This window comes from Aquarana catesbeiana, linkage group LG08 (genome assembly GCF_042186555.1).
Source record: "Aquarana catesbeiana isolate 2022-GZ linkage group LG08, ASM4218655v1, whole genome shotgun sequence".
Lineage (NCBI taxonomy): Eukaryota > Metazoa > Chordata > Amphibia > Anura > Ranidae > Aquarana > Aquarana catesbeiana.
The window spans coordinates 88,394,177-88,409,082 of record NC_133331.1 but is presented as its reverse complement, the minus strand read 5'-3'; the positions used below and the strand labels follow the sequence as shown (position 1 = coordinate 88,409,082).

The following is a 14,906-nucleotide window of genomic DNA, read 5'->3' as shown; positions in this document are numbered from 1 at the left end:
CTGCAAAAATCACATCATAATTTATTTTACATTATATGAAAATCCTTGTAGCAGTAAAAAAAATTTTGCATATGAGGAAACAAGTTGCATTTTATTTCTGTAATATGAGATAAACATTTGAAGTGGTATGCACTTGAATTCCTGAAAGCTCTTAAAGTGTTTTGTAATATTTGCCTCACATGTTGTTTTCTTCTCAAGGAAACAAAAAGACAGAAGAAAACTCTAAAGAAGACAAGAAAGTTCATGGTTGATGGAGTAGAAGTGAGTGTCACAACCTCCAAGATTGTGACTGATAATGATTCCAAGAGCGAGGAGATGAGATTCCTCAGGTATGTCATCTTTAGTGTGTGGCGAGGTGAAATAGTTTGGTATTAATACTCCTTCTGTTCCTTTATTTAAGCTCCTTAGAGCCTTCGTTCACTTCTTCATGCAGGTAGAAGATAGTGCTGCTAGTTCATTTCTGCACTTCATCTTACACAGTTTTTTGAGAATATGGTACCTTATTGTAATGTTAGCTGTACATGGACTGATGATGTGTACAGAGAGGTAGTTGAAGATCTAATCTGTAGTTGCGTGGCTTGTGTAGGGGTGACTCAATTCGCTCAAATATCAAACAGCAGGAGTGGTTGTTTTTATGTTTTTCATACACTGCTTCACCTAATCCCTGTGATGATTGCTTGGATTGTCCGATATTTAGGCTTATTGATACAGATCAGATAGGCAGATTTTTAGATTTCGTTTCATTTATAGAAAATCAATGACAGTGCCGCAAACGCCTGGCCTGCGTGCTGCCTTCTAGGGCTCAAGTTGGATAGCCCTGATTTTTATTTTTTTTCTTAAACTGAGAAATTCAGAAAGACAAGACCACTGTTTTTTTGTTTTTTGTTTTTTTTACAATTGTTGGAAGTGGATTATGGAGGTGTCACCCATTGCAGCCTGTCAAATTTCAGATAAAACCAGCATTTTTTTCCTTGCTTTCATACAAGCACAAAATATCAGGCTGCTATACCCTGTGCATACAATTAATCTTCATGTGATATGGAGAGATATCTGGGTGTCAAATGAATTGGATTTACAGTGGCAGGTTGGGTTCTTTTTATATATTCTTGTCAGTTCTTTTGATTCCCTTTTAGAAAATTCAATAGGTATAAACCAAATAGCTTACCAATCATTAATATGATGGCTGCATTTGCTTTCTTTTTTAGGATGTTTTCCCTCAGGTTTTACCTGGTGATCTGGCCAGTAACACGCCTCCTGTATTGGGGTGCTTGCATTCTGGAAGAAGGAACAACACTGACATCTTTGGACAGCAGCATTGTTAAGCTGGGTGCACACGGGCCTAATATCAGTTGGTTCAGCAGGAACCGGCTGACATTTGGTCATGTTGTACAGCACCCTGGATTTATTCGGGTTTTCCTACTGTCTAATCCTCCTATATCATCTTATTCTCAAGGTTTAGCAGCCAGTTCAAATAGTTAATTTATAGCTCGTCATTTCAGGTGGCCACCGCTAAAGCTTATTGACATAGAGATAAAACAAAATACAGGATTTGTCAGAATAAGTGGTGATCTGGTGGTTGGCAGTTTTTATTTATTATTTTACATGTATGTTAATTTGAATCCACATCAATAAAGGTATTGTATGTGGTTTTAATCAATTGAGTGCTTTCACGGTGTATGTTTCATACATTTTCAAATATTTTTGAAACCACTCTATATTAACTCTCTATTATTTTGAGGATGGGGAAAAGGTAGAGCCCACATCCATTTTTCCCCATGTCATCTTCCAGGACGGCCTTATGAGAGAGTGGCTCCTCCAACCTAGCACAGGAAACACAAATCCACATTAGTATAAAAGGACAGGTACTATAAATGGTCCCTCAGTTATTGTGTTTCCTCCAGCCAGACAGGATCACCGTTATTTCTTTCTTCATCTGTCAGACCTTCGTGCTGGGTGGCAGGGGCCTCCTGGGCTAGAATCTGCTTCTCCTAGGGCAGTGTTCCTAGGCAGATGGAATACTTAGCCTGGGCTCCCCTGGGGGGTCTTTGGACCCAGTGGGAGGCTGAGGGACCCTCTCTCCCTCCTGTATGTTCTTTATGTCCTGAGGGCAGCCATAGTAGGAGGCTATCCCTTTCCCTGTGGTTGTAGTGCAGTGCACTCACCTGCTAGCTTCCCTCCACGTGTGCAGCCAGGATGGTTTCCTGATCTCTGGAGAGCCGAGAAAAATGTGCTGAGGTCACTTCCGGCCTGCCCGACGACCTGTTTCCAGCGGAAGTGTCATGGCGGGGACACCCGGAGGCCATCTTGGATGTGGCAGACGCCAGAATGGAGCCCTGTGAATGCCAGCAGGGTGAAGGGGGAATGCAGTTTTCCCTGAGCATGCCAATCCACACATGCCAGACCAGGATCCACATGGAGGACATGGGCTCAGCTGGCGGTCTCAGCTTACTTAAGGACCCTGCGCTGATCATTCCCTGCAGGGCATCATGGAGGTGGCTGCTGCAGAAGAGGAGGATCGGGGGACACAGGAGAATCCAAGCCCAAAGGTAGGACAGTGATGGCTGTGCATCATCTTATCCTTACCTGCCACTCGGTGGGGTGTTTTGCTTTCCTTTCCGGTGAATGTCAGGCAGCAGAAACATGTTGTTTTTTTTTTTGTTTTTTTTTTTGTTTTTTTTTTCTTCTCCTTCTTTATTCTTAGTGTAGTGGGAAGAGCCGGGAAGATAAGGATGGAACAGGGCTTGCTGAAGTCCCTAAAAAGAAATGTGCCTCTTGTAAACATAAGTTGTCATCCTCATGGAAGAAATCATTATGTCAGGACTGCATAGCTCTATGTTCAAGAAATTTCTACATACAATGAAGACAGAAATAGTTGAAATGTTTGAATCTTTTAGATCCTCTCTGCAAGATTCAGGACCCTCTGATACTGGTATACCCAGTACTTACGGTTCTAGCGCAGAAGCTCTGGCTCTGACACCTGTAACTGCTGAGGGGGAGCAGGGGGTGCTGGAGGAGATGGAAGAAGGGTCTAGTGAGGAATCTAGCCCTGAAGAGGAAGAACTCAAGGAAGAAAAAGGTAGTCGCATTCAGAAATTCCTTTTTCCCTCTGATGAAACAGAGGAGCACTTAAAGTTAATTTTATAATACCTTAGAGCTGGAAGAGGGAAAAAAAGGAGGATTTTTCTGTCCATGAAAAATTATATGCAGGGTTACATTCAAAAGATTCAAGATCCTTTCCAGTTCATGCAGCCTTGAAGGACACAATATTGCAGGAATAGAAGGAGCCTGAGAAGAGGGTTTTTCTCCCTAGGAGCCTCAAAAGGAGATTTCAGTTTAAAGAGGAAGACTCATCACTTTGGGAGAAATGTCCTAAACTGGATGCAGCCCTTTCCAGGGTAGCATAGCGTTCGGATTTATCCTTTTTGAAGTTGCAGGGTCACTTAAAGATACTGTGGATAGGAAGGCAGAAGGTTATCTTAGGTAAGCATGGGACGCAGGCAGCGAATTTCCAACCGGCTGTTGCTTCTACCTGTGTTGCCAGGACCCTTGACCTTTTGGTTAAGGCAGCTAAACATTTTACTAGAGAGTGATACTCCAAAAGAGGAACTTCTGGATTCACTTCCAGTACTTAACAAAGCGGTTACTTATATTGCTGATGCTTCGGCTGAAGCAATCAGATTTTCAGCCAGATGCACAGCTCTAATCAACCAAGAAAAGAGGGCGATTTGGTTGAAAACTTGGGCAGGGGATGCCTCTTCAAAGGCAGAGTTATGTTCTCTGCCTTTCAAAGGAAACTTGGTCTTTGGAGAAGATTTAGATTCTGTACATAAACCCAAGGTAAGTATAGTAGCAAGTCCTAGTTGCAATCTCAGGACACCCAATAAGAGGATAATATGCGATCAGTCTAAACTACGTAGCATGTTCACTAATGCCAGGAGCCTGGTGGAAAAAAATGGGTGAACTAGAGATACTGTTGTACGAGGAGGACTTCGATTTTGTGGGAATTTCAGAGACCTGGTTCAACAGCTCTCATGATTGGCTGGCAAACCTGCAAGGGTATATCCTTTATCGCAAGGATAGAGAGGGTAAAAAAGGGGGAGGGGTATGCCTATATATCAAGAATAATGTACAAGTGAATGTGAGAGATGACATCACTAAAGGGAGCTAGGGAGGAGGTGGAATCCTTATGGGTAGAGCTCCAAAGGGATGTGTCTTTTTTCAACCTCACCTACTATGTAACTATGTATTGGAACGTTAGTTGGACAAGAAATTAGGTTTGCCGGCCCCCAAAAAACAACAATACAAAAAAAGTGTTTCATCCTTTCAAGAAATTGGGGCCAAAAGAAGGTAGCAAGCAAGATCAGAAAAAACCATGGCAAAATAAAAAACAAAAGGAAAAAGGGGGTTTTCTGTTTAACCCCGCACAGCCTAAAGAAAAAGGGCAATGACTCCCCTTGCTGGGTGGGAGGGAGGCTGGGGGCCTTCCTAACCCAGTGGCAAGCCACCTCAAGCAATGCATACATTTTAGACCTAATCACCAGGGGTTACCGCATAGAAGTCAATCGGGTCCCCCCAGAACTGTTTCTCGCAACCTGTCTACCAAAGAATGACAACATGGCGGTTGCCATGACACACCTGCTCCAAGAAATGACGGATCAAGGAGTCATATCCTCCATTTCCCAAAGAGAAAGCAAAGGGGGTTTTTACTCTAACATTTTTCTAAGGAAAAAACAGGAAGATGCAGACCATCTTTACGACAAAAGAACTACTGACTCAAGGGGCATACATGGCCACTATAGACTTAAAAGATGCCTATCTACACATCCCCATTAGGGAATGCTTGAAAGTTTTTCTAAGGTTTGCAGTAAAAGACCCGAAACAGACAATTTACTTCCAATTCAACGCTTTGCCTTTGCCTCGGACTAGCATCAGCTCCGAGAATATTCACAAAATGTTAGCGGAAGCGCTACAGGCTTTAAGGACAGAAGGGATCTTGATAGTACCATGTTTGGATGACCTACTCTTATTCACAAAAACATCAGCGGAATTGGAAAGGTCTTTAACCACTTCCTGCCCAAGGACCCTTCTTTTCAGTGGGAATATCTGAATGATGCCTGCAGCTGCAGCTTTTGTCGAAGGGACATGCTGAAAAACTAACTTTCGATTAGCGTTCACAGCCAATGGCTTTGAGTGTTGATCAGTGTGTTCTGGAGGGCAGGGGTGTCCCCCTGTCAGTTTGTTTGTTTTTTTTGTTCAGCCCACTGGATTCTTTAGTGTTCTGACAGGGGGCTGCCAATGGCTGCCAGCGCTGATTGGATGCTGTTTTATTAGCATTCTGATTCAACAGAAGCCGGTCGTGAGGGAGCGATACACACGGGCCGAAAGTTGGCTGGTTCCTGCAGAACTGAGCGTTTTCAGACCATTTTTGACCTGTGTATACCAGGCATAACTGCTACATCTGCAGAACAGCTTATTCTGTTGAAAAATAATAGACTTACTGGCTAGATCTGAAAATGTAAAAAGGTTTGCGTGTCTCATAAACAAAGAAAAAACTCATCAAAAAATAGGCAAACACAGTTTATCAACTGGTGATAAATAAAGAGTTCAATAAACAAGTGTCCATGTGTATCAAAAATGATTCCATTAGTATTCCACCAACTGGATGTGCTATTCACCCTACCCAGTGATCATAAAGTATAACAATCCAAATTCAAATTAAATTGGCCTCTTACCAACTTCCGATGATCTCTAAATGATCATCAAACACATGAGGTAAGGAAATGCCCGATGCCTGGCCACATTCTCTATGTGCCTCCTGACCTCCAAGATGGATAGATGAATGAATCCCACAGCTCCAGGCTCAGCGTCCCAACACCTTTCACTTTGGACTCTGGCACCACACTGAAAGTATATTCCACAGCGTCCCAGCACAGCTTGCCTCACTCAGGATGATCACTGTGCTTCACTCAGGTGTGTGTGCAGGATAAGGGAACACAGAAAAAGAGCTCATCCATAGTATGTAAGAGGATGATCCAGCATGGAGATCACAACAAATCTAGATGCTCATCATGTCACAGAGCCTGTCTCCTTCCAACATGTTTCCCCTTATAAGGCTACGTCTGGGAATGGAGGATCCTCACAGAAGATGTGGCCAGGCATCGGGCATTTCCTTACCTCATGCATTTGATCTCTTATAACTTGGAGATCATCAGAAGTTGGTAAGAGGCCAATTTAATTTTCATTTGGATTGTTATTTTTATTATCACTGGGTACGGTGGCTAGCACATCCAGTTGGTGGAATACTAATGGAATTATTTTTGATACACATGGACACTTGTTTATTGAACTCTTTATTTATCACCAGTTGATACACTGTGTTTACTTATTTTTTGACAAGAGTTTTTTCTTTGTTTATTAGACCGAGCTACCTTTCTTTTATATTTTCACATTTTTTCATTATCTCCTTGTATCCAAGGAATGATAAAAGTGCAGCAGTCTACACATATAATTAGTGCGAGATTTTCACACACATTTCTATTTTACTGGCTTGATCACCAGGTGAAAGTAAAGAGAACTAATGCAGGTACCACATCTAAAAATTGGTAAGATGCAATATAATGTTTGCTTTTGGATTTAATACCACTTTGTCAAGAAATGAGTGCAGCTATATATTATTTCCTGGCATAAGAATAGGTTAAATACCATTTACTGGAAGATGAAGGTGAACTCTAAACATTGAAACCGTTCAAGAAAAGCATGTGTGTTGTAATGTCAAATGTGGCATTACCTAAGTTTGAACATCCCCTCTTTTTTTGTTTACGTTTAGTTTTTGACTCCCCAGGTCCACAGAAGCCTATATGAAAAGAAATGTGAAAGTTTCTGGCATCTTTGTTAAAATGCTAGCTTTCTGGCTGTCTTGCTTCAGTATTTTGAGACCTACTTGCTTAACTGCTTCAAAGTTCTACAGCTCATGAAGGAGCTTTACTAACTGTTGGGCTTCACAACAATTTACAGTTTGAGTTTGTTAGCCTTGCATTCAGCCTGTAGTCTAGAGGGCCAGAGTACTCCTATTTGTCCCAGGAGGACCACTGGAGAGCTTCACAGCACGAATGACCCTGCTAATAATAGTTATGCAACTGCCCATTATATCTGTCAGCATCCAGATTAAACCACGCAAACTGCACCACTACTTCAAGGCTTTTGTTTTGATGTGAAGTACAGAGACATTTAGTTAAATGCAGCAGCCTACTGGTTTTATTGGATTTAACACATTGATCAAATGTAGTGGTCATTGGTATTTAAACCATCTTTCAACAAGAGACAATTTGAACAGCTAGTGATATTGTACAGTATACACCTTTGTCTTTGAAAGAGTCTGTTTCCTGAATTAACAAGTGATGAATCACTGCTTTATTTTTCTCAAGACGACAAGAGCTGCGGGAGCTTCGGCTGTTACAGAAAGAAGAACAGAGAGCACAACAAATCCTTAGTAACAAATTGTTGCAACAGAGAGAACAGATCTTCCGACGTTTTGAACAGGAAATGACGGTGATTACCCACTTCTCTAAGACTTTGTAGGAAATAATTCACTTCGAACTAATGAATATAAATAACTAAATTCTGAAGTTACCCAGAGCCCTTCTAAGATGTATGACATGTTCTAAATAGTTACTGTTTATGATCCATAAGATGTTTTTACAATATATACAGTGGGGAAAATAATTATTTGATCCCCTGCAGATTTTGTAAGTTTGCCCACTTACAAAGAAATGAAGGGTCTATAATTGTTATCATTGGTGTATTTTAAATGATACAGACAGAATATCAACCAAAATGCAGAAAAATACATAATACAAATATCATAAGTGGAGTTGCAGTTCATAGCGTGATAGGTATTTTATCCCCTACCAACCAACAATGATTCTGGCTCCCACAGACGGGCTACCGTATGTGTTTGTGTGGTACACCGATTAGTCCTGTCAATTTAAGAAGGTGCTCCTAACGAAAACTTGTTATGTGTATAAAAGACACCTGTCCAGAGAATCCCTTCCTTCATTCAAACCTCACCATCATTGCCAAGACAAAAGAGCCGTCAAAGGATGTCAGGGAGATTGTAGACCTGCACAAGGCTGGAATGGGCTACAAGATTATCAACAAGAAGCTTGGTGAGAAGGAGACAACTGTTGGAGCGATTATTTGCAAATGGAAGAAATACAAAATAACCATCAATCGCCTTCAGTCTATGCAAGATTTTGCCTCATGGGGTAAGGATGATCATGAGAAAGTGCGGGATCAGCCCAGAACTACATGGGAGGAGCTTGTGAATGATCTCAAGGCAGTTGGGACCACAGTCACCAAACAAACCATGGGTAACACAATATGCCGCCATGGATTGAAATCCTGCAGCACCCGCAAGGTCTCCTTCAAGAAGGCACATGTACAGGCCTGTCTGAAGTTTGCCAATGAACATCTAAATGATTCAGAGAAGGATTGGGAGAAAGGGCCGTGGTTAGATGAGACCAAAATTGAGCTCTTTGGAATTAACTCGACTCATCGTGTTTTGAGGAAGAAAAATTCTGACTATGACCCAAAGAATACTATGCCTACTGTCAACCACAGAGGTGGAAACATTATGCTTTGGGGCTGTTGCTTTGCTAAAAGTACTGGCCGACTTTACCACATTAAGGGGCCAATAGACAAGGCCATATATTGTAAAATCTTGGATGAGAACCTTCTTCCCTCAGCCAGAATACTGAAGATTGGTCTTGGATGGGTCTTCCAGTATGACAGTGGCTCAAATCATACTGCCAAGGCAACAAAGGAGTGGCTCAAGAAGAAGCACATTGTGGCCTAGCCAGTCTCCAGACCTTAATCCTATAGAAAACTTTATGGAGGGAGCTAAAACTTTGAGTTGCCAAGCGACAACCAAGAAACCTTTGATTTAGAAGAAGATCTTTAAAGAAGAGTGGACCATAATTCCTCCTGAGATGTGTGCAAACCTGGTAACCAACTACAATAAATGTCTTACCTCTCTACTTGCCAACGAGGATTTCTCCACAAAGTACTAAGTCATGTTTTGCTTGGGGATTAAATACTTATTTTACTCAGTGAACTGCTACTCAATTTATAACATTTGTATCATGTTTTTTTTTTCCTGGATTTTTGGTTGATATGCTGTATCTATCATTTAAAATACACCTATGATAACAGTTATAGACCCTTCATTTCTTTGTAAGAGGACATACTTGATCAAATAATTTCTCCAATGTAGCTATATTCATCACAAAAACTTTAACCACCAGTTCACACCACTTGCAGTACAGTGCATTTTTTTTCTGCATCAGAAACGCATGGATAGTAGGTTATATGGTTTCCAACACCAGTGCAGTCAGTTCCAGTGCGTTTCAGTTCCAGATAAAGTAGAACATGCTACATTTTTTTCTGCACTGAACTGTACTGGAACGTGGTAAAACACATCAAAAATGCACCAGAATGCTCATGTCCCCATTTAAAGTGAAGAAAAGAGGAGAAAAAATGCACTGGAAAGCATCAGAAACGCATCCAAACTCCATTTCTATGGTGTAAACTGGCCCTTAGAATACTTTATAATCATTAAAGTGAAACTTCACCCTCATATTTAGGTTCCCCTCCTTTAATTTTTTTTAAATTCATCTTTTTTTGGTGAAAAAAGTTCTGTCCTTTTTTTTTTTTTGCTTGGTCTAAATTAAATATTACTATATCTTGTTTTGCAGCAAACACAAGATGAGAGAGGAAGAACAAAAAACAAATATTGTACAGAACTGTTATTTCCACTGATTTAACCACTTAAGCTTCAGAAGATTTAGCTTCTCAATGACAGGCCATTTTTTTGCGATACGGCACTGCGTTGCTTTAACTGACAATTATGTGGTCATGCGACATTGTTTGCAAACAAAATTGATGTCCTTTTTTTCCCACAAATAGAGCTTTCTTTTGGTGGTATTTGATCACCTCTGCTTTTTTTTTTTTTTTTTTGTGTGCTATAAACAAATAAAGAGCGACCATTTTGAAAAAAACACAATATTTTGTACTTGCTATAATAAATATCTCCAATTTATTTTTAAAAAAGCTAATTTTTTTTCCTCAGTTTAGGCCGATATGTATTCTTCTACATATTTTTGGTAATAAAAATCACAATAAGTGTATATTGATTGGTTTGCGCAAAAGTTATAGCAAAACATCTACAAAATAGGGGAAAGATTTATGGCATTTTTATACATTTTTTTTTTTTTTTTTTTTTTTTTTTTTTTTTTTTTTACTAGTAATGGCGGTGATTAGCGATTTTTATTGGGACTGCAACATGGCGTACAGATCGGACAATTGACACATTTTTGGGACCATTGGCATTTATACAGCGATCAGTGCTATAAAAATGCACTGATTGCTGTGTAAATGTCACTGGCAGGGAAGGGGTTAACACTAGGGGGCCATCAAGGGGTTTACTGTGTTCCCTAGGGAGTGATTCTAACTGTGGGGGGAGGGGACTGACTGGGTGAGGAGAGCGATCGTTGTTCATACTTAGTATGAACAACAGATCGCTCTGCTCACCCCTGACAGCACAGAGCTCTGTCTGTTTACATTGACAGATTTCCTTTCTGTCTGTGTGGAGCGATCGCGGGTGCCTGGCGGTCATTGCGACCGCCGGGCACGCACATCGGCTCCGGTGGTGCGTGCAGTTATATCGGTTCGCCCAGGGGAGCCAACCTGCGGGCTGGTCGGGAAGGGGTTAAACTTTAGAATCACGCTGACTATTAATAGGGAAAACATCATAACTTCATATAAAAACCATTGTATATACTGCAATTGCAAACAAAAGCCAGTCACAGTCATGTTAGTTGTGATGGACAAATAACTGCTCTTAACACACATTTTGAGGCTCAGTTATTAAGCAGCCGGAGGAGGACAGTGCAGTAAGATGAGACCTGCCAGTCCTATGATAGGCTTCTTCGCTAATCGCTGAGTGGTTTTTTTGCAATGTTATGCAGGGAAAACCATGTGCTCCACACAATGACCTATCAATTGTATGTAAAATGTAGGCAGGGGAGGGGTCGGGGGCTTGCCCACTCTCTACCCACTCTCTGCTGTAAATAAGCCCCTCTGAGGTAGCATAGCTTTATTAACTATGTTTAGTTGTGCAGCAAATGTGATTCAAGCAAATGTTGTTTTTCCAGGGCAAGAAGCGTCAGTATGATCAGGACATAGAGAACCTGGAGAAACAGCAGAAACAGACTATAGAACGGCTTGAGCAAGAACACACAACTCGTCTAAGAGATGAGGCAAAACGAATTAAGGGAGAACAGGAAAGAGAGTTCTCCAAATTCCAGAGTGTACTGAAAAATAAAAAGAAAGAGGTAAGGCTGTTCTGGCATAATGGGCAAAATATTTCAGTTGTTCCTTCAACCTTTTTAATTTATCACCAGTAAATATGAATCCATTAAACTGCTCTGTACATATGATTCATCTCCAGTGTAGAAATTTCTCTTCTGGTGACTGGAGAAGTTTGTTCATGTTATGACTTCATAAGATAGCTGCCAACGTTATTATGTGTCACCAAACCTAGCTGATTTCACAGCGAGGCACAACTAGTGCTGAGATCCCTAACCAGCCATCAAATATGTTTTTAGTATTCTGAGTAGAGAAGCATGATGATGGCTAATCCATGGTTTATATTGGTCACTCTACATCGTTGCAAAATGTTAATTAAGCTTGTAAGGCTGGTTTCACATGGGCGGTCCGATCAGGATCGCCTGTCAGTTTTTCAGACGGCCCTGATCGGACCAGCCATTGTTCTTTATGGAGCGGCTGGATGACACCAGCCGGCATCCGATCCAATCCTGTCCTTCAAAAACAGACGGATGGGGGGTCAATCTATTGGATCTGATGACAGTCGGATGGAAACGAACCGCCCGTCATAGAGAACAGCGAGGCTTTGACAGTATCCGCTCTGCATAGTGGAGCGGACGGGGATTAGCATGAGTAAGAAAATATTTTATATTAAAAAAATATTTAATATAAGAATATTATGTACATAAAATGTTCAAAAGGGTTTCGTTTGTAAGGGTCAGTCAATCCAAAACTTGTTATTTCAGGGTTTGCCAAATGCTGAAGAATTAAATTACTAAACATTTTCATTTTGGCATTTGGGTGCCCAGGTCTGCTTATCTGTTGTTGCTCCCACAAGATCTCCAAGGTGGGCACTAAGCCCGTTAGACTATGCTTGTAAGTGAAATGTAAATTTTAGTTTGATTGTTTAAATAATAAAATGTTTCTGTCCTCACAGTTATCCTTCTGAAATGTAACTAAAGAAAAATCGTTCCCTACCCATTTGAAATCTGTTTTAGCTTTCAAAAGAGTTGTTCGAAATTAGATCTGGCTATAGTGGGTAGAGTGCCATCATTCCCAATATAGATACACAAAAGGAAACCCTCTAGGAGTGGGCACTAAACAAAGGTAGATAAAAAATAAAAAATTTTGGTACAAAGGATTAAAAACCTTAGAGCATACAAAAGGATCATACAAATGGACATATGATAATACAAAATTGTATGTAGCAAAAATGATGACCACTAACGTGTTTCGAGGATCCTTCTTCAGAGGTGTCAGAGACAATCATACAGGTAATTTGTCCAGTCACAGAGATTACATTGCATGTAAAACCAACAGGAAAAGAACCGGAAAATGCGCTGATGCTCGCACCACACTGGACGCCCCCTGTCAGGCCCTAACACACAACTCTGGGCACCACACTGCAAAACCTCTCTCCTGAGGTTGTTGGGGACTAGGAGCACAAGGGTCTTGTGGGGTATATTGGAATAGCGGCCAGAAGATAGGGCCAATCAGTCATAGATGTCAATTGCTGGGGGTCCTTTAAGCTCTAGATGGAATTCAGCAAACTGGCATTTTAGGGAGCTTTAGCCTAGAGGCAGCCTGCATACAGGGCGTCCAAAAAGCATTGAAATACATACAATTTTGTATTCTCATGTGTACATTTGTATGATCTTTTTGTATGCTCTTTAAGGTTTTTAATCCTTTTGTACCAATAAATGATATTTTTGTTTACCTTTTGACCTTTGTTTAGAGCTGATATAGTCCCATTCCTAGAGAGTTTCCTTTTGTGTAAAAAGAATTGTTATTCTGTTTAGCCAGTCCAGTAATTTAGACACCCCTGGTACATAAGAAAACACCATTATTGCCTGCCCTAGCTTTCCAGTTGCCTAGTATTCCCCCACATTCATTGGACACAGGAGATGATGTTGACTTGTTTCAGTGGGCAGGAGAAGTACCACTGTAAACCATCAAGTTAGACTAGTTTATAAGGTGATCCCCTGCCAAGTGGTGTGGCAATAAAGTGTGCTGTAAATCTCCAGACTGGCTGCTAAATAAATAAATCTACAAATCTTTTGGCATGTAAAACAGTTTACGTATCCAACCCTTTTATTTAGCACTTAGTACTGTTTATAATTGCATAAAAATGCAGGAGCCTTCTTTTCACATTTTTCTAATGAGGAAGTCTAGAAAATCTATGCGCTTGGTAGGCAATATAACAGATGTGAGGAAGGCTGAGAGATTTTTACCCCTTTCAGGCACTAAAGGGCTAAAAAATAGCGCCTGTTAAGCGCCTTCCTTGGCAACCCAATGTGAAAACCTGAGTGCTTTCACACTGGGGCGCTGCGCTGGGGTGGCGCCCCTGCCCATTGAAATGAATGGGCACCGCTGCCGAATCGCCTGCAAACCGATTTCGACAGCAACGCTACACGGGCACATTTAACCCTTTCTTTGGCCACTAGCGGGGGTTAAAAGCGCCCCGCTAACGCTGTCCGTGTCTCAGTGTGAAAGGGGTCTTATTGCAATAATAAAAGCTAGAAGTAAATGTTTAAATAAGATATTTAAATAAAATATGTGAGCATTTTTATTTCAACAGTCCTTGAGAAATGTTACCTTTTTTATATACTGTTGTTTTTTGCATACATACATAATATGTCATGTTTTAAATGTATCAGATTGTACATTAACCTGAATCATTATTGTATGCTATCACTGAAGTACCTTCCTATTAGTTGTTTATATTGTGCAATAATGTGACATTTTCTTCTCCCTCTCTACTTTGTGAGCTACATTTTAAATCCTTTTCCCCCCTTGACTTGGTGGTTGGGCCTGAAACACTAACGTTTCACACACGCAGGTGGTGTTATGTTCCATGGTCGGGGGTCTCTCTATAATGATCATTCCTAAGCCCTCTGGTGCACAAGTTTAACAGATCATAATGTACATTGAAAAGTAGTTTATAGGTACATGTTGGCCAAGTATTTTTCCTTCACTGTTATTTATTCTATCAGGCATATATAGTTTAGTGGTGCTAAGAGCAAAGCAAAATGTGCAAAGGGAAGCTTCTAGTAGCAAGCAGATGTCATCATCTACTGGTCTAGTGTAACCTGATTTCTGATTGGTTACTACCAGTAGTACATTCTCCTTGCTTATAGCCATGTTTTAATGAAAACATCTGTATGTATACTATGTTTAATCCTTCCTGTGATGGCTCTAGCAATTTCCTATTGGGATGATTTTACAGGTGCTGCTTATTCAAGAAATGGAAGTATAGGCGTTGCCATGGCTGACTTGTTTTAAAAGCTTCAGGGCTTTTATTATTTTCTTGGCCTCCCTTTTAAGTGATCCTGGAACCAGCATGCAGAGCAGGATGCAAGAATTTTCTGACTTTACTGTCTGCTTGCTTTATTCCAGATCAGTGAGTCAGGATAACATCCTTGGAGCCTACACTTTTAATAACATGTTCACAATGGCAGCTTTAAAACTGCTATCCTCACAGGTTGTCCTTAATAATGACTGTCATCTTGTAACAAAAATTTAAA

At 40.7% G+C, this 14,906-nt stretch overlaps 1 protein-coding gene across 2 annotated transcripts in view; it reads left to right on the top strand.

Moving 5' to 3' along the window:
* SLK (STE20 like kinase) overlaps positions 1 to 14,906 on the top strand; it is a 122,649-nt gene that overhangs the window by 70,774 nt on the left and 36,969 nt on the right. For both annotated transcript variants that reach the window (XM_073596099.1, XM_073596100.1), the window contains exons 10-12: positions 199 to 329; positions 7,425 to 7,548; positions 11,211 to 11,390. In XM_073596099.1, the coding sequence (XP_073452200.1) occupies positions 199 to 329; positions 7,425 to 7,548; positions 11,211 to 11,390 (435 nt within the window). The remainder of the gene's footprint in view (positions 1 to 198; positions 330 to 7,424; positions 7,549 to 11,210; positions 11,391 to 14,906) is intronic.